The sequence below is a fragment of the Parasteatoda tepidariorum genome, chromosome 6 (genome assembly GCF_043381705.1).
Source record: "Parasteatoda tepidariorum isolate YZ-2023 chromosome 6, CAS_Ptep_4.0, whole genome shotgun sequence".
Lineage (NCBI taxonomy): Eukaryota > Metazoa > Arthropoda > Arachnida > Araneae > Theridiidae > Parasteatoda > Parasteatoda tepidariorum.
The window spans coordinates 68,353,672-68,376,528 of NC_092209.1; the positions used below are offsets into that span (position 1 = coordinate 68,353,672).

At 30.3% G+C, this 22,857-nt stretch overlaps 1 protein-coding gene across 1 annotated transcript in view; it reads left to right on the top strand.

Annotated features, from left to right (window-relative positions):
* LOC107446643 (guanylate cyclase 32E-like) overlaps positions 1-13,697 on the top strand; it is a 109,516-nt gene extending 95,819 nt beyond the window's left edge. The window contains exons 17-23 of the mRNA XM_071182488.1: positions 260-443; positions 1,389-1,529; positions 4,671-4,794; positions 7,377-7,620; positions 10,257-10,355; positions 11,999-12,090; positions 13,263-13,697. Coding sequence (XP_071038589.1) covers positions 260-443; positions 1,389-1,529; positions 4,671-4,794; positions 7,377-7,620; positions 10,257-10,355; positions 11,999-12,090; positions 13,263-13,565 — 1,187 coding nt within the window. The 3' untranslated portion in view covers positions 13,566-13,697. The remainder of the gene's footprint in view (positions 1-259; positions 444-1,388; positions 1,530-4,670; positions 4,795-7,376; positions 7,621-10,256; positions 10,356-11,998; positions 12,091-13,262) is intronic.
* Positions 13,698-22,857: the final 9,160 nt, after the last annotated feature.

The window sequence follows — 22,857 nt, forward strand, 5'->3', positions numbered from 1 at the left end:
ACAACAAATCAATACCTCTGGGGGTACTTGCTGCTGTGATTCCTTGTTTTCTGGATTGGTTCAAAATTACAAGGCTACGGAGTTGAACGTAAGTAGTCGTAAACCTATGAAATTGGGTCGGCTGTTCAACGACGGTTATAAAATAAAATAAAACAATGTTTCTAACTTAATGACTTGATTTTAGTTTTTCATTAAATTTGCTTTGTTTCTTTTACTACCTTGATATTTTAAAAGCAATTAATTTCCATTTATATTACAGACATCAAAGAACGGGTAGCAAATCCTCATCTTTATGGTCCTGATTTACACCGTCCTCCAGTCCATGAATTGGATTGTCCAAATTACATAAAGTGCTGCATGGAGGAGTGTTGGTCAGAAAATCCAGAAGATAGACCAGATTTTAAACTCATTAAAGTCAAACTTCAAAACCTTTATGCTGGATTGTAAGTATTAAATAGATTTAAAAATGCTGCAAAAATATTTTTTTTTAAATTTTTGTGATGTAATTGTCGTAAATTTTAACTAAAAACCTTATAAGCTTTGTGAAATATCTTTTCTAAACTATCAATAGATTTTAATATTAAAGTAAATTTAAATACAGAATGACTCACATCAATATCTTTAGAAAATAAAATTTGGAAAAAGTTTAACGAATAATAAAGTAGTTGAAAGAATAGTAAATATTTGCAAAACCCTTTCTCTTTTTTCTATTTTAAATTATTGAAATTCATTACAGTTAGTATATTTATGTAATGAATTTTATAATAGAAGAACATCTACAAGTACTTTATAATTCAATATAACTTTTTACAGAAAATTATAAACGTTTTGTAGAACTCCAGCGCAAAGTTAAATGCACAAAGTTGCTGTTGTCTAACACAAAGTCACTAAAATCTAGTACAAAGTTGTTATTGTATGCTATTAGGACAAATGGGGTACAAAGTTGAAATTAAATGTTGAACTGCTCATTAAAATGTTGCAATCATGCAACTTCTCAAATTTTTTGTAAAATACCGGTTTTAACTTTCAAGGAATATTACTTACATATATTATGACTTATTTTTCACCTTATTGCACAAAGCAGATATATATGTCAGACAACTTTTAACTATAATTTAGACACGCACTTTTCAAATTCTAGAATTTTCATAAAATATTCCATAAAAATCAAAATTTGCTATTTTCATAAATATTGATTATTTTTTATTTATAAATTTTTTTCTGCATTTCAAGTTTTCGAGTTTTGTTTTATAAACAATAAATAAATTTAAACAGAAAATCTACTTTAAAACTAAATTTAGAAATTCATTCATATCGACGATGATGCGTTGACCATTTCTGTTTTATTGTAGTTCTCTGTTCATCCAATTGATTTTTGTTTCTTTCAGAAATGCCAATATTTTTGATAATGTGATCAACATTATGGAGAAATACGCTAGCAATTTAGAAGCTGTTGTGAAAGAACGTACGAACGAACTATACGAGGAAAAGAAAAAAACTGAGAATTTGCTGCTCAGAATGTTACCAAAGTATTTACTTAAATTGTTTTAATATTTATGTTTTACAAGAGGCCTATAATAATAGGAAGGACTCTGGTTATAAAGTTTAATTCATTAAATATGCAATACATTCAGAACTATTTCATTCTGTAATACTATTCAGTTTATTCATTTTTCAGTTGGTAGATTGTCAATGCTAGATTTTAGCTTACTGAAAATTAATTTCAATTAAAAAACAAAACAAAAAAAAGAATGTAGGTATAATATGGGATTTGTTTTGGCGGGATATTAATAATGTAGTGATAAATAGAACGTATCAGGGTGATTGGAAATAGAACGTATCAGGCCATACGATTTTGCTTAGAAACGATAAGCTGGCTCCGGCGTCATACTTGGTCACATACACTATCTGGCCAATAATGACCGGACACCCCTCATTTTGGATACATGAGGTGCTAGCATCATGTCAGTAGAGCGTAGGGCCGCCACGCGCCCGAATTACAGCTTTAACCCTTCTAGGAAGGCTATCCACTAGGTGTTGGTACACGGCGGCAGGTATTGCCCGCCATTACTCCTGTAACATGACGAAGAGTTGAGTGGTGGTTTTGGGGCGTTGTGGTCTGACCCTCAACCGGCGCTCCAACTCATCCCAGAGATGCTCAATTGGATTGATGTCGGGACTTTGGGATGGCCAGTCAAGCTCTTGGGCCCCCATTTCATCAAACCAGTCCGTGATGGCATGTGCTTTATGAATGGCAGCGTTATCGTGTTGAAACACAAACGGGCCATTACCGAACTGTTGCCACAGGGTGGGAAGCGCCGAATTGTCCAGGATGTCTCTATACCCTTCTGGTTCAGGGTTCGCGCACTAACACCAAGGGTCCAAGGCCAAACCATGAGAAACAGGACCACACCATAATTCTTCCACCGCCGAAATTCACAGTGGGGACAATGCACTCCTGTAGGTACCGTTTTCCGGGCATTCGCCAGGTTCACACCCGTCCATCAGAGTGCCACAACATGTAGCGTGACTCATTACTTCACATAATGCTTTTCCATTGCTCTACTGTCCACTGGCGACGTGCTTTGCACCATTTAAATCGGTGGCGGGCGTTTGATGGAGAGATGTTTGGCTTATGTGCTGCTGCTCGTCCATGGAATCCTTGTGCAATCAGCTCCCGACGAATGGTACGTGTACTGGCAACACTGCCAGATGCAGCCCGGAAGTTGGTAGCGACAGTGTCCAGCGACATTTGTCGGTTTGCCTTCACTACACGTTGAAGAGATCGTCGATCCCTGTCGGACATTATTTTGGGCTTGCCGGGTCGGGACTGCGGTTTTATCACTCCCTCTCGTTCCCATTTCAACAGGATGTCACCAACAGTTGACCGTGGTATCTGAAACTTGTTGGATATGGCACGTATGGAATGACCAAATCGGTGGGCGCCTATGATCATGCCCCTTTCCGCCTCATTCAACTCTCGCCGTCCACTCATTTTCACTGTTAACGCTCGTATGGCCGTCGTCTGCTTGCGAATGGTCTTTCCCCTACCACAGGTTCCGTATTTATTCCACCAGGACGAGTCCACCTGCCGTTCAAGGGGTGTCCGGTCATTAATGGCTAGATAGTGTATGTTGGTATCCTTGATCTTTTTCTTCTTCCTAAAATTCAAGTACCCAATTATGCTTAAAATATGCAAACGGTAGCTTTCATAAAAACAGAGATAATGGTATAAAATCATTTATACTTGAATGAAATTAAAAGAAAATTTTCAGAATGAATGGTTTCGTATCATAAAAATGAAGAAAAACAATCGCATGTTAACGGTACAAATAATTTTCAACAATAAACAGTAAAATTACGTAACCAGTATCGAGGTAATGGTACGAAATCCAAAGTAATAAGAAAAATGAAACGAAAAGCTGCATTATGGCTGAAGAAGAATTTATACCGAGAATGTTACGAAACCTAGTGTGAGATAACGGTCAGAAATCCTTATAATTAAGAAAATGAATTAGGAAATTTCGCGATAACGGGAGAAGAATTTTGCTTAATAAAATTACAAAATCAGTATCGAGATAACTATACGGAATTTTTATACTGTGATGAAACGAAGCTAAATTCAACATTATAACAAATGACGAGTTTTGCAATGTAACATTAAAAACCAATAGCGAAATAATGGTACGATATTTGTTTACGTGATAGAACGGAAACGAAACGGAAATAATTATATATTGACATTCATTGACTTTATATTGATGTGAGTTCTTGATATACAACTTATTGTTTGAAATAAACTCTCTTGTTGTATCAGTTTTCTTTTTTTTCCCGCACTTATTCAATGGTGGATCCAGAAATTTTTCCTGGAGAGGGTCATAGACTTAGATTTCCCCCCTCCCCACAATTTATTTTTTTCATAAAAAAATTTCTTTGAATATATTTTTGAAAAGAAAACTGGGGTTTTTAATGCTAGTCTTCTCATTTATTTTTTTCATAATGAACAATAGAACAATACATAAATGATTCAAGTATTCAAAATCTTTAAATAATAAATGTAATGAGTTTTGTTAGAAACTTTGGCAAATCTGTCAATGATTTTTTTCAACATGCAAGTCAATTTCTCAATGAATGTTTAATAATGCGAGTCCATTTAATCGTTCTCGATTTTGAGTTGCACTAAGCTAAGCCAAGTTTTGAGACGTCGAAGAGTTGAAAAGGAACGTTCTGCTGTTGCTGCACTAACTGGCTGAGTTATTAAAATTCTAAACAACATATTGATTGATGGGTACAAATTGATGTCACAGGCATTAATAATCTTGGAAAGATCGTTGGGCACTTCAAGTCCTTCTTACAAGTCTTGAAGCAGTGAAGAACAAAATTAGATGGTTTTCCGACCTACATATGTGTATATGCCCCCTTAAGTTAATTTTAAAATATTTTATTTCTTTCGTAAACTATTGAAAAAACTATTATTTTTATTTTATTTTTTCAATTTGGGGGGGGGGCATGACCCCTATGACCCCCCCCCCCCACGCTGGATCCACCACTGCGTTTATTAGCCCAGCTAAATGGGTACTTAGTTTATATCACTCGTGAAATAGTATATGGATATCTTAATTTGATGATAGAGAGATTTTTTTTCTCTTTTTCTTTTTTCTAAAACTCAGACCTGTGGCTGAGCAGCTTTTACGAGGTGAACAAGTAGAAGCTGAAAGCTTCGATTCTGTGACAATTTATTTTAGTGATATTGTTGGTTTCACGTCATTGTCAGCTGTCAGCACACCATTACAGGTTAGTTATTTGTGTATATTCGTCTAAAAGCTTACTTTTATAAATTTTTACCTACTTTGTCTAATAAAAACCAAAAAGAAATATTTTTAAAAAAAAAAAAAAAAAAATTATAATAAGATGTGGATTTTACGAAGAAAACAAATCGTTGAAAGGCATGGTATGACGTGGCCTCGCATGATATCATCTGAGAAGGATCTGAAGATAGTAAACGTGGAATTCAAAGAGAAAAAAAAATCATATCACAATTTTTTAAAATTATTTTAATGAAGGAAAAATTTTAAGGAAAATTTTAGAACTAGCACTTTATCTCAAAAATTTGCTGTAAGAATTTTCTATTCTTAATTTTAATGATTTCCTTGTAATAAAGTTTTGAAAACAATTAGTGCAATTTAGGACCACCGGTTTTATCAGAGTATAAAATAATAAAATTTAATTTTTATAATCAGAACTCTTGTGGTGAAAAAAAAAGAGATCGCAATAAAATGAGGCATTTCTTTCCCATTATTCTGCTGATTTTATATAATGCTGATTTTGTATAATTCCCATAATGCTGATTTTGTATATAGGCATTATTTGAAATAATAAAATAATACTCGACTAGTGATTTAATACGTATGCGTCATAAGAAATTATCTAAATTATCTTGTCAACCACATATTATTTAATAATTATTTAATTTCTCAGATTTTCATTCATTTATCTAAAATAATTATTTTTTATAGATCAATTAATTTTTTAGTTTTCTAGGAGCTCGAACTAAACTAAAATATATATGATTCTTTTTTCTCATTCAAACGAATGGTTCATTTGCTACTGCTCTGGTATATTTGCCCCGAAATAATTTCTACGTTCTCTATATTTTATCTACTTTTTCCTACTAAAATAAAATAATTACTGTTATTATTATGTACAGAGTACATAATAATAATTATGTACTCTGTATATTATTAAAATAATATCCACCACAGTTATACTTGAATACTGCAATGAATAAAGTTGTTGATCAAAATATTCATATTTTTAAGATTTTTAATATATATTAACATTGATTATTTGTATTTTCTAGATAAAATATTAGTTATCTAAAAAAATTACTTAAGCCTATTTATTTAATGTCCGTCTTCTATTAAAATATGAAAGACATGAATTTCTTTTTATAGTAAAAGAGTGGGTAATCAAATCACATACTTCATTAAGTACGTTTATATAAAAGAGTTTTTTTCTTCTGTTTTTTCTTTTTGTGTGTGTGTGTGAGAGTGTATGTATGTCTGCTTGCGAAATTGAAAGAAGTTCAGTCAACCATTGCGAACCCAGAATCTTGAAGATAGTAGGATAACTCCCAACTGTTAAACAAAAAATTTTAAATTCTTTTAATTGAAACAATTAATAAGATGACGAAGGCGAAACAAAATCCAATCTTTAAAGAGAAATTATTCGCAAGAAAGTGCATAAAATCTCAATTACTTTTTAACGCGGAAGATTTTTAAAAAAAAGAAAAATTGTGGTACTTTTTACAGAAAACTATCAATTTATAGCAAATTAAATTTTGAGATTCTATCATTTGTATTGTCTGGAAAAATTAAAAATAAGGTTAATTGTGTTTATTTTCTTAATGTAAATTCATTATTTAAGAAAAATAATTTTTACCTCTTTAACTTTAGGAAAAAAATTAAAATATTGTATTGTCAGCGAGAACGTTCAGAATTCTAGGACACCGGAAGTAGATTGAACTAACTTCGACGCTTTTATTCGGATTCTTTAACTTCGGAAGTAACTTCGACACATTTAAATATAAAATAATTATAAGTTCTGAACTATTACCCCTATCGACTTAATTTCTGACTCTTTCATTTCAGCGTAGACAAATAAATACACATTGCACTCTAAATGATAATGTCAAGTGTGTAAAATTTTGTAAGCACAAAACTGAATTTTCCATTTATAAAAACTTATAATTCTTCAACTTGGTTTTGATTTTATTCGGCGCAGCCTAAAACAAATTAATTAGAACACAATACTCCAGTTAACTAAATAGGAATATTAAGCACGTAAATAGGTATAAGTGTAAAGTGCATACTTTATATACACTGTACCAACTAAATAGCTTATAATTTCTGAACTATTTGTCTTGTCGACTTAAAACAAAAAAGTTTTCTGAATGGACTAAAATGGTTTTATTCAAAATTATCAATGCAGTTTTTAATAATACGTCTCACAGATGGCACTCTGCGCAGTGATGGGAAAGTCAAATAATATACAGACAAAGACACTATACAGTTAACATCATTCATCATTGTTGTGATTAAATATATTTTCTGTCAGAAAGAATTTTGTTATAACTTATGCCACTCCCTCAATTCATATGAATTAATCAAAACGGATTCACAAATGAATGAATGAATAACCATTGAATCCCAAAATTATCGTATTTTATTTAATTCAGTGAACAAAAATTGCATAGGAACTCATAATTCACTTCCCAGAAAGTAAATTTATATTTCTCCAATTTTTACTATTTACCATTATTTACACTTAAGTCTTTGAAATTCTTTAATTAAGGGTAACAAATATAATTTTTATAGGTTGTAGATCTCTTGAATGATTTGTATACCTGTTTTGACTTTATCATCGGAAGCTATGACGTTTATAAGGTAGAAACAATAGGAGATGCTTACATGGTTGTAAGTGGACTTCCCATAAGAAACGGAGACCGCCATGCAGCAGAAATTGCTTCTCTGGCTCTCAGGCTACGGGAAGCAATCCAGACATTTGAAATACGACATAGACCAAAAGAGAGGCTAAGTTTAAGGATTGGCATTAATTCAGGTTAGAAATACTTATGTTTTTATTGTGATTTTTAATATTGAATAAAGCATGCCAAGTAAATTTGCCAACTATATCTGAGCTTCATTAATAAATTCAATAGCCTTCTTACTGGAACGTGAATTCTAAACTCGTAATAGCTCATAAAGAGTACCATATCAAAATACTTTTTAGCTAATATATGAGCTTAACTAATATATGAGCTTATAAAAAGTAGCATGAGTATATTAACACTAGATTGCCTAAGGAAGTCATTTTCACTGCTTTTAATTTCAATTAGAAAACTAATGATGTATATAATGACAAANTATAACTTATGCAACTCACTCATCTCATATGAATTAAGGAAAACGGATTCACGAATGAATGAATGAATAATCACTGAATGCCAAAATTATCGTCTTTTATTCTATTCAGCTTAAAAAATATACATAGATAATCATAATTCACTTCCCAGAAAGTAAATTTATGTTTCTCCAATTTTTACTATTTATCATTATTTACACTTAAGTCTTTAAAATTCTTAAATTAAGGATAACAAATATCTTTTTTTATAGGTTGTAGATCTCTTGAATGATTTGTATACCTGTTTTGACTTTATCATCGGAAGCTATGACGTTTATAAGGTAGAAACAATAGGAGATGCTTACATGGTTGTAAGTGGACTACCCATAAGAAACGGAGACCGCCATGCAGCTGAAATTGCTTCCTTGGCTCTCAGGCTACGGGAAGCAATCCAGACTTTTGAAATACGACACAGACCAAAAGAGAGGCTCAGTTTAAGGATAGGCATTAATTCAGGTTAGAAATACTTATGTTGTTATTGTGATTTTTAATATTGAATAAATCATGTCAAATAAATTCACCAACTATATCTCAGCTTTGTTGGTAAATCCAATAGCCTTCTTATTAAATCCCGACTGCTAAACTCTTAAAAGCTCATAAAGTACCATATGAATATATTTTTTAGCTTATAAAATGCGACTGAACCATCTGGCTAAGAGTTGTTTGCAGCTTATTTTTAGTTAGAGGAACCACTAGGGCAGAAGACTGACTTGACCTCTGGATTTGCTTGCAGTCGTCAGCTGAGCACAGTGGAACGGCCTTCACGCCTTGGGTGGCCCTACCAGGAGAATATTCTCCCGACGTCCTTCACCCGTTCCGCCCAGGGACACCCCCTCGCCGAGGTGAGGCCGACTGCGGGACTTGAGGGGGGAAATTACCCGAAACCCTGACAATTGCTCAGTCTTTAGAACTGAGATCATAGCTATTGGAACTGTCCTTAATTATGCCCAGACAACTGATAATAATTGCATTTGGATATTAACCGATAGTAGGAGTGCTATTCAGTATTTCAAGAACTGGCTGGAAATATTGGATATTCCTGGCCAGGAGATTATGAACCTTCTATCTGAGATAGGCCTGAAGACTCCAATAAGCCTCAAAAGGATGCTATTGCATGTCGGGGTACATGGCAATGAGACAGCCGATGTGATCACCAAGAATGGCTGTGATCTTCCTATGGACTGTTTGAACTGTCTTACTCCCACTGAGATTCACTCCCTGGGAAAACATCGTTTGCTTCCTGCGTGACGCCGTATTCCATCCCATCAGTGCTATGCAGGCAACCACCCTGGCCTATCATTAACATGCAGCGGCCCTCGGTCTTTCCAATCGGTCATGGCCAGATTTCGTAGTGGCCATCTTAAGTGTTTAAGGTTTCAAAATGGGGAGAAGACTTTCCAACCTTGTTCCTGCTCACAACCTGCTAGTCCCGATCACCTTCTTTTTCGCCTTGGCGCTTCTTTTAAGCAGCTGCTGGTTGATCGGGACTTTCGGCAGATATATGGGGAACTGACTCGACGGGGCCTTCTGGACCTGATCTAGGCTTTCCTTCTCCAGGGGGATGTGTAACAACAACAACAGCTTATAAAATATCTTAACTAATATATCAGCTTATAAAAAATAACAACAGTAAATGCAATATTTGGTTTCTAAATAGCAATATTTTGTAAATATTTTTAATAAAATTCTTTTGTTTAGCTCTTGTTTTCAGATACTGTTTTAATAACATTGGTAAAAGTTTATTTTCATTAAACAATGTTAAAAAATGTAAAATATAAATAGTGTTGATAGTTCAACGCCTCCAACATTACTGCGAATTAATAACTTTTTTTTCTAAAGTCCTTAACTTTTTCAAAATTCATGCATCCGAAGCATATTAGGAAGTAATTATTATCTCTCTTTCTCTCTCTCTCTCTCTCTCTCTCTCTCTGTATATATATATATACATATAAAATTTAATTCAATAAGAAAATTACTCAACCCAAAATCCAAAAAACAGAGAGATAACACAATCTTCCAAAAAGAGCACCCACCATAATGTAAATAAAAAAAATAGACAGTAGGGAGCAAACCTTTTGAAACTTTTTCTTTAAGCAACATTGCTTAATAATATAGAACAGTAGTTTGAAGATTAAGTCATGCAACAGGGGNTGATGCATGCCAAAAATATTATATTACAATAACAAAAAAAAAACAAAATACAAATGATAACAAATAATAAAAATATGTAATACATGAAAATATTAAAATAATTAAATAAAATTATGTTTTAATTTAATTATAATATTTATCAGGACCCTGCGTTGCTGGCGTTGTTGGTCTTAAAATGCCTCGATATTGCCTTTTTGGAGATACCGTGAACACAGCATCTAGAATGGAGTCTACTGGGGAAGGTAAATATAACTATCGATTAATATAAATATCGATTAAATATAAATATCATAAATATAACTGAACTATCGATTATCACTTTGCATTTTAGATTTTAGTGTATATTGCAAATTTATGAAACTGCCCACAAAAGAGTTAATAAATTTACTTTTAATTTTGTTTCGAATTAAAATCGCAAATTTCTCAATGGAAAATTTCTCAATTGTATTTGTGTACCAACTTACTAAAAGTATTCACCATTAGAAGTTACTCGTGAATTAATATAATCTTCACAAACTTGATTCAATTTGAAGAGAAAGAGCGGTGTTAATTTTTTTATTATTTGTATTGAATTTGTTAATTATGAGTGATATACAATAATTCATTTCTAAATTTAAGTCAGAAAAAAATGAAATATGTTTAAAGTTTTAGGAAATAAATATTAAAATTGGAAAATTTAACTTAGCGATTATGAAACATTTGTAACACCAAGAGTTCGAATTACTGTTTATTTTATCGTTAATCTTTAATAATTGTTCTGTGGCGCCAGGCATGGTGCGTAGGCGCCAAAAGAATCAACGGGATTACAAACACACGATCGGCAACCTTGGAACTGCCCCAGTATTTAAGAAGCTTCGAACTTTACTCAGTCTCTATCCCACACAGTCTTACTTAATTTTTATGTTTCTGTTTTTAGCTTGTTATGTTCAGTTGTTAAATAAATGTTAGTTTATTGTTGTCATAGTTGTCTTCAACTTAATACGAGAGGGTTCCTCCCCCTCAATTGGTGACCTTCGAACGTGATGTGACCACGCCTACCTTGGCAGTAACGCCCACTTCGATATGAACACGCCTACCTAGATAGTAACGCCTACTTCGATAAATGATCCACATTGAACAGTTGACTTGCTACTTGTGACAGCAACATTATCCATCTCCTCGCACTGTTGCTACTCAGTCTCGATCACGCACAACGTCGGCTTGCATACTTATGATTACTCGACTGCTAACGGCAACAGAGGAGCGACTACGACCGTGAAGTTAATACACCTCTCACATTCAGCACTTAAAAAAATACGGTGATCTTAATACAGCTCTCCCGGCTTCTCACAAAAAAACAGCAATGAATCAACTAGTGGTATTCGTTCATCGAATTCTATCACAGATATAATTCTAGTGGGGGAGTACTGTAGCGTATCTACCACTACAAAATTACAACTACAATTCACTAGTATATAAGACATGTTAGCTCGACTCTATGTCGGGGTACCTTTCATAGATGACGGTTGACATGGTCTGTAGCTACCCGCCCCCACAGTTCTAATATATCTAATAAAACACTTTTCTTAACTTAACATTTTTCGACATAAAGTATAACTAAATCTTATCAATGAACCCTTTAATTTTTTGTAAACTCAAATTTCATGCACTTAAATTTTTAACGATTTCAAAATAAAGTTTCGTTTTACATGCTAGCTAGACTAAAAGCAATTTAAAGTGTCTAATATAAGCTTCACTTTTTAAACTGTTTTTGTAGCTTAATTATTTTTGAAAAAAATATTATAAGGGTTTTAAAAATAATATTTTAAAAATCAATGAAACTATCCTATAAACTAACAAAATTTTAACATTTTTTCCCGACGCATTAATTTTTTTAATATTGCAGCAATGAAAATCCATGTCAGTGAGGCTTGTAAAAATATTCTAGACAAAATTGGAGGCTATGTTCTTGAAGAAAGAGGACTGGTGACCATAAAAGTATGTATTTCTTAAATAAAGCATATCAAATAAAACCGATTTCGTGATTCAGACCACACCCTAGATTGATTGGTTAAAGTCTGATACCGTTGTTATTCAAAGAATAGCAGTTCTAGTGATTTGAGAATAAAAGTTCATTTTCCCTTTACACGAGTGAAGTTAAAAATAGGCTAATCACGTGATATCCATTTAAACTGATTTCGCAAAAAAGATCTATAATAGTCAGGAAACATCTTTATTTTAACAGAACATACTAAATGATTATAGTTACAAAAAACCATCGTTATTTAAATTGATTTCATTCATTGTTAAGAGACTATGTTAAGAGTTAAATATTTAAAACCTTTCAGCAATTTACACAAAGATTAAAGAGAAAATCTTTATATATTTAAAAAAAAATAATGTCTGTCCGTTTGCGTCCTTTACAGACACCTAAACCGCCTGACCAAATGTGACGTAATTTGGCATACAGATAGTTTAAAGCAAAGGAAAGTTACGGTTGTCATTAGAACATTCTACGTTCAACCGTTCGAGTGGGATGAGCAAAAAACGAAATGGAATATTCTTAATGGTTAAGCATTAGCCATTTTTTTAAATTTAATTATAGACGATTCAGCTTTTCAAATATTTTAATGATAACGTCAGTGGTATTTGCTAGCTATTTGAGCAGCAAAAAAAGTTTATTGCGCGGACATTAATATTTAATTGATTTTTATTCTCTATGTCAACTGAATTGAATGAACAATATTAACGTGGTGGCATTCGTGGACTACTTAAATAAATTAATATTTCAAAAATCTGACACCTCGTGTTTATTTTTATTAAAGTTATTCTTTCAAAATGTGTTTCTATGAAATATAAATAATTTAAAATTAACGGTAATTAAATTGAAAAAAAAATTTTTTATGTATTTAAGCGCAAAATTAATGGAAAAGAAATATACATTCGTTTAGAAGAAGTTTTTAGTTTCGCGAAAATATTTTAAATTTATAATGATTGACCAAATTTTCACCGTGGTTATACATGAGAAACTATAATTACTTACGAAATTCCATGTCGACTGCAATCCAAACATATGTCTGCAATCCAAATTTAGGAATAAGTGAATCCATTTTCTATTAATATGTTTTTGATTAAGAATTTTGAAAGACAATATTTTCATCTCCTTATAGGGCAAAGGTGAAATGCGAACCTTTTGGCTCTTGGGTAAAGAGGTAATGGATTGCGAATCTTTAATACCCACAAAACTACGTCCACCATCCAGTTGGGACGTCAGGCATCCCTTACCAGACTTACTAAGCGGTGGTCGTCCATCATTAATCACATCGCCAAGCATCAATGAGAGTTGTCTCACTCTATTTGATGACATCAAGAGAACAGCTGAAAATGAGGTCAGGAGGACAAATAATAGTTATCGGTCTGCCCCCGCTCTTAGTTTCAGACAGTTCTTCTCACCTGATGACTGCGTACTGTGATTACAGAATTGTGCAAAGATTTGTGGTTTGGGTGATATGCAAGATAATATTCAACCGGTCAATGATATTTCAATATAGAAGAATTATCTGGTACCAAATTGTGGTATAGTCAATAGCTACATTCATCGGTAATCATGCCACCAGGATTCAATGAGTTCTGTCCTACTTCATTTGATGATGTCACACCACCAAGGTTCAAGAGGACATCAGAGAACGAAGTCAGAAGAATATATAGTATTTACTGGTCAGTCCTTATCTGACAGCTCTTTGTAGTTGGAGTTGGTATTTTGTAATCATTATATAAAACGTTGACCAGCTTAAGCGTTGTCTGAGATAATATTCAACTAACTACTGACCAATATAAATGAAATATCATGTGCTGCAAGAACTATTGTCGATAGCTATGTACTTCATTAATTTTGCTGCCTTATTAATTTATTGGATGACATTAACAAGACAGCAGAAAAAGAAGTTAAGAGGACAAAAAATAATCACTGGCTTTTGCATTTATTCTCAGATTCATGGTTCTTCGTCTGAAGTCTTGTTTGTTATCATACTATTGAATGGTGTATTCCTTAAGTAATGATTCAACTTACCAATATGGGAAAATAATTCGGTGCTATAAGTATTGTGGTATATAACTGTATTGAACTGTAATCATGTCTTTCAGTATATATAAGTTTTAATTTTAAAAAATGCGAATAATTGTTATGAGTCAAGAATAAATGCGAAAACGGGATTAACTCATTAAATATTGTAAAGTTTAAAGTGATATCTGTGATGATACTTAAGTTATTAGCAAAAAAAGAGTGACATGATTTATAACAAGTAAGAGTTCTAATAGTTTTAATAGAGAGAATGTGGCGTAACTACCACTATAAATATTAAATACCAATCACTAGTATATAAAACATGTTAACTTGATTCTATCACGAGGTACCTTTTGATAGATGAAGGTTGACATCGTCGAAGATTAAACTCCCCACATTGGTGACCTACGGACGTGATAAGAAATTGTCAATATTGATGGATGAATCCACATTAAACAGTTGATTTGCTTAGAAAAATATACTGCTCAAAAAAAAAAGAAATCCGGTGAAGGTAAATAAAGTCTCCCGGTTAATAAAAAATAACGAGCGAAATGCTTGGAAGAAAAAAATAAATATAATGAGCAAAAATTGAATTTAAATAAACAGCATTAATCAACTAGTGGTATCTGTTCATCGAATTCTATCACAGATAAAATTCTGGAAGGGGAGTAATGTGGCGTAACCAGCACTACTTAAAATATCACAGATTNATTGGATTATGAGACTTTATGAATAGGATATCGACATACTGATTATTGTGGTATTTCTCCCGTTGTGATTGTATTTTTCTGTTAAAGTGAGATTTTATTCAAAACTTTTAGATATTATATTCTCTGTAGTAAAAAAAAAACTATTTAATGTTGCAGTTTCAATAATGAAGTGTTTTAAATAAGAAGTGGTTATATTTGGTATCTAAAAACCGTGCCCAGATTTAACACTACTGCCAGGCAATCGGGCTTACTTTTATAGAAAACATTAATTTATTATTCCATTACATTAATTTAATTTAACGCTTATAGATAAACGCTGAGCTCGTAGATAAAACATTTTTATAGATCATTATATCCTGATAGCCCAAAGTAACACTATAATTCCCTTATCGATTTTACGTCCCACTATCATTATCATTAGTCTAGAATTCAATCATATTTTAAAATAAAAACTTTAAATTAATTATTAACCTATTATATAAAACTTAATAAAAGAAATACTATTCCTAAAACTAAATATTTTGCTTATTTTTCAACTCTACTGCACAATTGCAACTACCCAAGTTCTATACAGGTGTAAATACTATCACAAAAATTCTGAAATGTTATTAGTGAGTAAATACAATCTTTGTCTTTATAAGTTTTGAACAAAAACAGTTGAAAAAGAAGTCGATTTAATACTACAAGAAAATCTTTTTTTTTTTAAAAAATGAATACAAATGCAGAGGAAGGTAACAAATTTGCAAATTATATAACGGTATAAAATAGTCTCATAAAAACTACTATAACGTTTCTTGAAATGAAATATGCAAGATGCATCTTAAAGTTCATCACAAAATTTTCTTTTGCCGCCCCTCTATTTATAACAGCGTGTTCAAACTAGTTGGGTTATGGGAGACGGTTTATTAGTTTTATAGAGCATAGAAGGTCAATTTGTTTTCAGCTTTGGTGACATCAGAATCTCAAAATTTATTCAACCTTCTTTTGAAATCACACTACGATATACGCTACGATGATGAATATTGTTAAGCAACTCTTTGTGATCAAGCTTTCCTCAAATGCTTCTGATTTATTCAGTGATTTGTGACAAAATGCTTCTGATTTATTCGGTGTCCCCAAAACCAAGGAAGACGTGAATCAGCAAATTGTCTTTTTTATCTTCAAGGTTGTTTATCCACAGATACAATAAAAACTACCTACTTCATGCATATTTTGGAAAAACCAAGGAAGAAGAATTATCCACGAGCAAAAATACATCACGCCCACCTGGCTGTAATAATAACATTAGAGGTGTCTAAGCTGACGTCACTTCACTTATCTATCCAATGGCAATTCATGAATGATAATTAGCTACTGATACCAACTAATAGGAACATGTTTCCACTGGAAGGTGATCATGAATCTTCCTTTGGAAATGGTGCAAATTACAATTAATCGATTTATTTCACTTAGCGATATAGTTCAGCTTCCGACTTGGAGATCTCTATTTGTGGCTGTGCAATCGTTAATTTTTCTACAGCTGCCATAAACTGCTTTATTATTCGCTAAGACCCTGTAACTTTAGCTTATTCAGCAACGTAATTCAGTGCCAAAATTCTTGTACCTTTAATTCACTTTGAAATGTTAAAAAATAAAACTTAATCCCAACTCGTTGTTGATAGTACCGAAAAATATCGGTTTTATCAACAACGGGTACTATCAACAATATATAAATATACCATAAAATAATAATATATAGTACCAAAAAATAATACCATGATCAATGATGGTTCCATATGAAGATTTAAAGAGGCAGTTTGTCCAAAAAAAATTTATATCTAAAATTCTAAGATAATAAGTTAGTTTTTCTAACTGATTTAACATCTACTATTAAAAAATACCATTTGATTGATATTGTTACGTCATTTACTTATAAATTTTCAATATTTTTTGCTATTTATCAGTGACTTTTTTGGATTAGTGATTTCATCGAATTGTAAGAGCTTCAAACTTTCTCTATAACGCTTCAAACTTTCTCTTTTCTCATTTTTAATTTACTTAATATTCTAATTGCGTAGTATTTAATTTGAAAATCTCAGCTTATCAGACCATTTTTTTAACTAGAAAAACTGCACCTTTAAAAACTACACTACAAGAGTTCAAAATGTGTCAAAGTGACTTCGAAGTGCAGTAGTCAAATTAGAAAAATTGAAACAACATTATACTCTTTTTTTAAGCAAAAGTGATGAGAATGGAGATATATGAGAGAAAGATGTTCATTGGCTGCTGATGATATTCGAACCAAAGACCTCCGGGTTTATAGTAGGATGCTTTACAGAGGCTACAATATAAAACTTAAAAACTCTTCCTGTACTGGGGTGTACAAGGGGGATCCAATTATGAACTCGATGGTCTTGGTTCGAATCATGTTGGCAGCTAACGAACATTTTTCTCACACATCACTTTTGAGACTACGGATTTTGCTTAAAAATGAGTGAGCTGTTTCAAGTTTTACTGCATAGGATTTTTAAAGATGACTATTTGTTTCGGAGCTAATTTGAAAAATTGTTACTCAATTTTGGGAAATCTTTTTTTGCTGCATGGTATTAAAACTTTTTCGATTCTATTTTCGTTTGAAGAAGTAAACAATCAGTGATCATTACTAGGATGTATGCTTGCTTGTTTATTTATTTGCTAAAAAATATATGTTATAACTATTACCAATTCTCCGCAATCAGATATATTTTACAATTCTCTAAATCAAGCGTTAAAAAGAACTGATTTTGCACTCAGTTTTCTGTCTCTTTTCCGAAAAGTTCTAAACTGTTCAAATTGAAATTTAAATCCATTAAGTTAATGAAAGATTACTCCCAATTCTTGGTTTTTCATTTTAGTCATTGCTTTGGCAATACCATTATTTTATTTGCAAATCTGTAACTTTTTATTCATAATACAAAATTAAAACAAAAACAAAACTAAACTGATACTAATGACAAAACTAGATAACTAGTTAAATTTATTACTGCAATTTTCGTAATTCAAATATTTACCATAGAAATGCTTAAATTTTCGTGTAAAGAAGTTTTTATGTCGTTGTACTGCTAACAATTCAGATAAAAACCTTTAAAATTAATTATTGCATTTACAATTCAAAAATCTAATGAATACACAAGCTTAACAATCATAAATTTACGAAATGCAATCATGTTTCAAAATTTTTTTTAAAAATATGTCAACTAAACTTTATCTTTTTAATAAAATTCTTAATATAATCTTTAACTGTGTGTATATATATATAATACATGTATAATAGAAATTTTTAAACTTCAATATTTATGAGTGCGAAAAAGTTTGTGATACTTTATTTGTTTTCTATGTACTGTAAAGTAGTGTAAGCCATTGTTCTCGTTTATTTATATATAATAATTTATATTTGTTTTGTCATGAATTTTTAATAAATTTTTAATAATTTATAACAAATTTTACTCTTTTTGATGGAAGTACGTTTTAGTCTTTTTTCTAAAATTAGATAGAACATTTACACTTTATATTTTTAAAGTAATTTTTATAAATCTCTCTAATAATTAATTTATATGATATAAAAATATTTTAAAATATTTCAACATGAATTTTTCAAAATGTATTTAGCGTTCAAATATCATTAAGGCTGTAGTTCAGTGTAGTGAACCATTTATTAAATCTTTAGGTAAATGAAATAGATCTCATCTTTAAAAGTTTTCTACTTCGTAAAATTACATTTAATGACTTTACAATTAAATTTAAATTTTACTAATGAATCTCACTATCTCGATAATTTTTTTTTACAGTTTTAAAACTTATTAACATTTGTTAAAATATGTTGAATTAGAATTTGAGCATTTTCGATGTTATTTAGATTAAATATAAATACTTTTTCTAAAATATGATATGAAATGAATGAACTGAATATTATTTTATAGATATTAATTTATAATTTTCTTAAAGTTTTTAATATACAACTTAATTTAACGACTTTATACATTTTTTGAGACAAAGTAACGTACCTTAGACCTTCTGAAGATTTTTTAGAAAATGTCAACCAATGTTTAAAGGAGAAATAACAAATTGAATGATGTTTTACAATGAGTTTTCGAATTATTGCTAAATTGAAGAATTTGTGAGGTTTATGAGGTTTTAACATATATTCGTGCTAATAAAATTTTTTTAATATCAAATGATTTTGGAAGTGAACGAAAAGTTATTTACGCTTAAAATAATTTTAAAGTTTAATGTTTGAAATTTATGAATTTAAGTTACATTCTTTATTGACATTGTTTTAATAATAACTATGTCTCACCTATCAAACAATTGAATTTTAAGAAAAGAGCATACTAAAATTTCCAATAAATTCTTATCTTTTTAACTTAAGTAAATTAACCTATAATTAATTAAGTAATTCTTTTACATCAGCGAAGTTGCTTATAATATTGTTATTTTTTCTTTTTTCAATATTTCATCGAAATTTTAAATTTTTTTTCCTATCTCTTGAAAAAAATTTTTCCTTTTCAGATTTATATACTTTGTCAATAAAAATAAAGCTATGTGTTAACCCCGATAAAAATTTATAATACACATACTTAAAAATGTACATATAAATGTGTATATATGTTGAGAAAAAAAATGTACATTGTTTTTCGCTGCAAATTTGGGTGCAACTTCTTTATTGTAAACAATTTTATACACTTTGTTAAATTATTATTTTCTGTGTGAAATTAACTTTAATTCGAACCAAACTTTACTTGAACCCATAATGTTGTGATTTTTAGTGTTGTTGTAAACTGTGTTTGTTGAAAATATGAAGGAAATAAATGTTACGTAAATAAAAGTCACTTGTGTTGTTATCTTTGTTCTTATTACAACTTCAGCATTAGAAGTAACATAATGTTCATGCTTTATTTATAAAATCTAGAAAATTAAAAAAAAAGCTGTTATGAGCTAAAAAACCCTTATTTGCTAAATAAAAATTATGATTATTAAACTAGCTGTCAGCACCTTATATATTGCTACACCACATTCATTCCTTTTAAAATTAAATTATAAATCCTATGGTTTACTGAAAAGAAATAGTTCAGAATAATTTCCGACAACAGGAAAATAAGTATTTAAACACGGAGGAAAAACAAAATGGTAAAACTACCATACTGTATGGTAATAATATTTCTGGTAAAAACACCTAATTCTGGCAAATAAAGACCAAAATATAAAGTATTTAAATAATTCATTTTGTAATTTTTCCATTGGTAAAGGTTTACCGTAAATCCAATTTTCAGAATCATAGTCCTTATTACCACATATTTGGTAAAAAGTACGGAACTCAAAAGTAAATATAACCAACTAAATTATTTTAATACTATGTTCAAACGTACCACGATAAAATTATTAAATTTCTACCACATTTGCCAAATACTAACACAGATTATAAAGCTATATTTTAATGCAAAAAAGGTTTACCGTAAATCCAATTTTCAGAATCATAGTCCTTATTACCACATATTTGGTAAAAAGTACGGAACTGAAAAGTAAATATAACCAACTAAATAATTTTAATACTATGTTCAAACGTACCACGATAAAATTATTAAATTTCTATCACATTTGCCAAAATACTAACACAGATTATAAAGCTATATTTTAATGCAAATCTTATCGAAATCATTCCCAAAGCGCTTCGGTAAAAATGTTCCCATATGTAGCGAGAAACTTGGTAAATTTTACCATATTCTGGTAGTTTTGAACATATTCTTTGCTCTGTGCGTAAGATAATACAATGAGAAATTATTAATATATAGCACTTCTTTGGCATTAACACTAAACAGCTATTTTAGAGGGTACAGGAAAAAAAGTAAGATCAAATATGGTAAGACTAGCTTTATGGAAACACCGAAAAGCTCGATAATTTTTACCGAAGATTTTGATTTTGATAAAATTAACAATAAAATATGCTTCTATAATATATGATAAAATCTGGTAAATAAGGTAAAATTCAGTAACACTTAAGAGCTTGTCATAAAAACCATTTATTTGGTTAATTTTACTTTTTAGTTTTGATTTTTTCACTAAATGTGTAGTAATAAGAACTATATTTTTAAAAACCAAAATTTCCGGTAAACCGATACCACATGAACGGAAAAATTCATGAATGTATTATATATTTTAACCAAATATATAGCTACCATATAGTATGGTAATTTTACCAGAAATTTGATTCTCCGTGTAATTATTTACTAACATTAACGGGATTTAAATCAGCTATAAGTGTTGCTTACTGGTGATAAAACTTTTATTTGAGTATTATGTAATTAAAAATACCTGCATTCACATTTAAAATTAGTTTACTTATAAGATTATTTAAGGATTAACACTTAACCAAATAACCTAACGTTAACATTGTTCACAAAAAAATTGTTCTGAAACATTTGAAGACGAATTCTAGTGTTAAAGTGTTCTCCATCAATACAGATTTCGTTATTTTATATTTAAAGTTTTAAAATTTGAAAATTTCTCATTTAAAACTTTTAAAAATTTCTGTTGAGAGAACCTATTTAATACACAAATTTTGGATTTTTCCTAAAGTTTGAATACGATATTTTTTACATTTGTACTAATTGTGAAAGTAATGTTTAATGTCAAGTAATCTTAACCTATCGTTGAGTTATAAAGACTGTTTGAAGTAAAATAAATCTTTTTCTCTTAAACTGGTTTATAAATAAAAAGCAACTATGGAAATTTTTCATTTGCTGATTGAACAGTATTTTTTTCAAGGAAATATTAATTAATTTTTTAAATGGATAACCACTTTTTTGTAGAAAATAATTTAAAATCAAAAACGTATTCATAGCAGTACAGATAAATCCTTTTAAATAAGGATTGCATAAATATTTATAGAAAAACATTACCTTTATGGCATTTATTAATTTCTATGCTGATGACAACCTAAACAATATGGAAATCAAACTGGATCCCACCATGTGATTTTCCAACCAATAAAAATGCGCCGATAACAATGGAATGGTTTTTATGTTATACAGAGACACATTTATATGAATGTAAAATAAAACAAATAATTTTTTTAAAAAAAAATTCCATTATTTATTCATTACTAATAAAAACCATTTGTAAAAAATATTTATAAAGAAATATTTATTTAATGCTAAACTAAATTTCATTATATTTGTTTATTTCATTTCACCTCAATAAATATTTACTTATTTCATATTTTACAAATGCTTTATTTCCTTTAACTGCATATTATTTTCAGGCATGCACTTTGTTCAACGCTGTATTTTTTACTATATTTTTTATAATAAAAAATGTATTCAATTACTCAAAAAAATATTGGAAACTCGGTAAAGGTGCATAAATATTTAGTTTAGAAAATTCAATTTCAAAATTCAGAAAGCTTATAAATGCCTATTCAGAGCCACTCTATTGTTGACCGTAATCCCGAAATTTATATTTGAAAGGCAGTTCTAGAAGTTCTGAAAAAAACTGGCGTGGATAGTATAGCAGCGATATTTTTTATCTCTGTTTTCCATGCTGAAACTATTTTGTTGACATAAATTCAGACCGCTATACGACATTTTGATTCTAAAACATTAATAAATCTTGAACATAGCAATATATTCTCGAGATTATTCATAACTAAGCTAGCACATACAAAGAATATTTTACTTTTGTAGAATTTTTATAACATTATGCTACTTGCAGTATTGTTATATAAATGCAAATAAAAAAAACTATTTAGCTCTCCTTTAAAACAAATCTACATGAGTTATTTGTAGTAAACAAAGCAAATTAAGGAATTTAATTATTTTACACTCTTTTAAAATAAAACTGCAGGTCAAACTCTAAATAATAAATCGAAAATAGAAGTATTAAATGCTAAGAGTTAAAAAAATAAGGAAATAACAAGAGCTAAATGTGCTTCCAATATGTTTTTAAATCGGACATTCATGATACGATGGTTTGATTCTA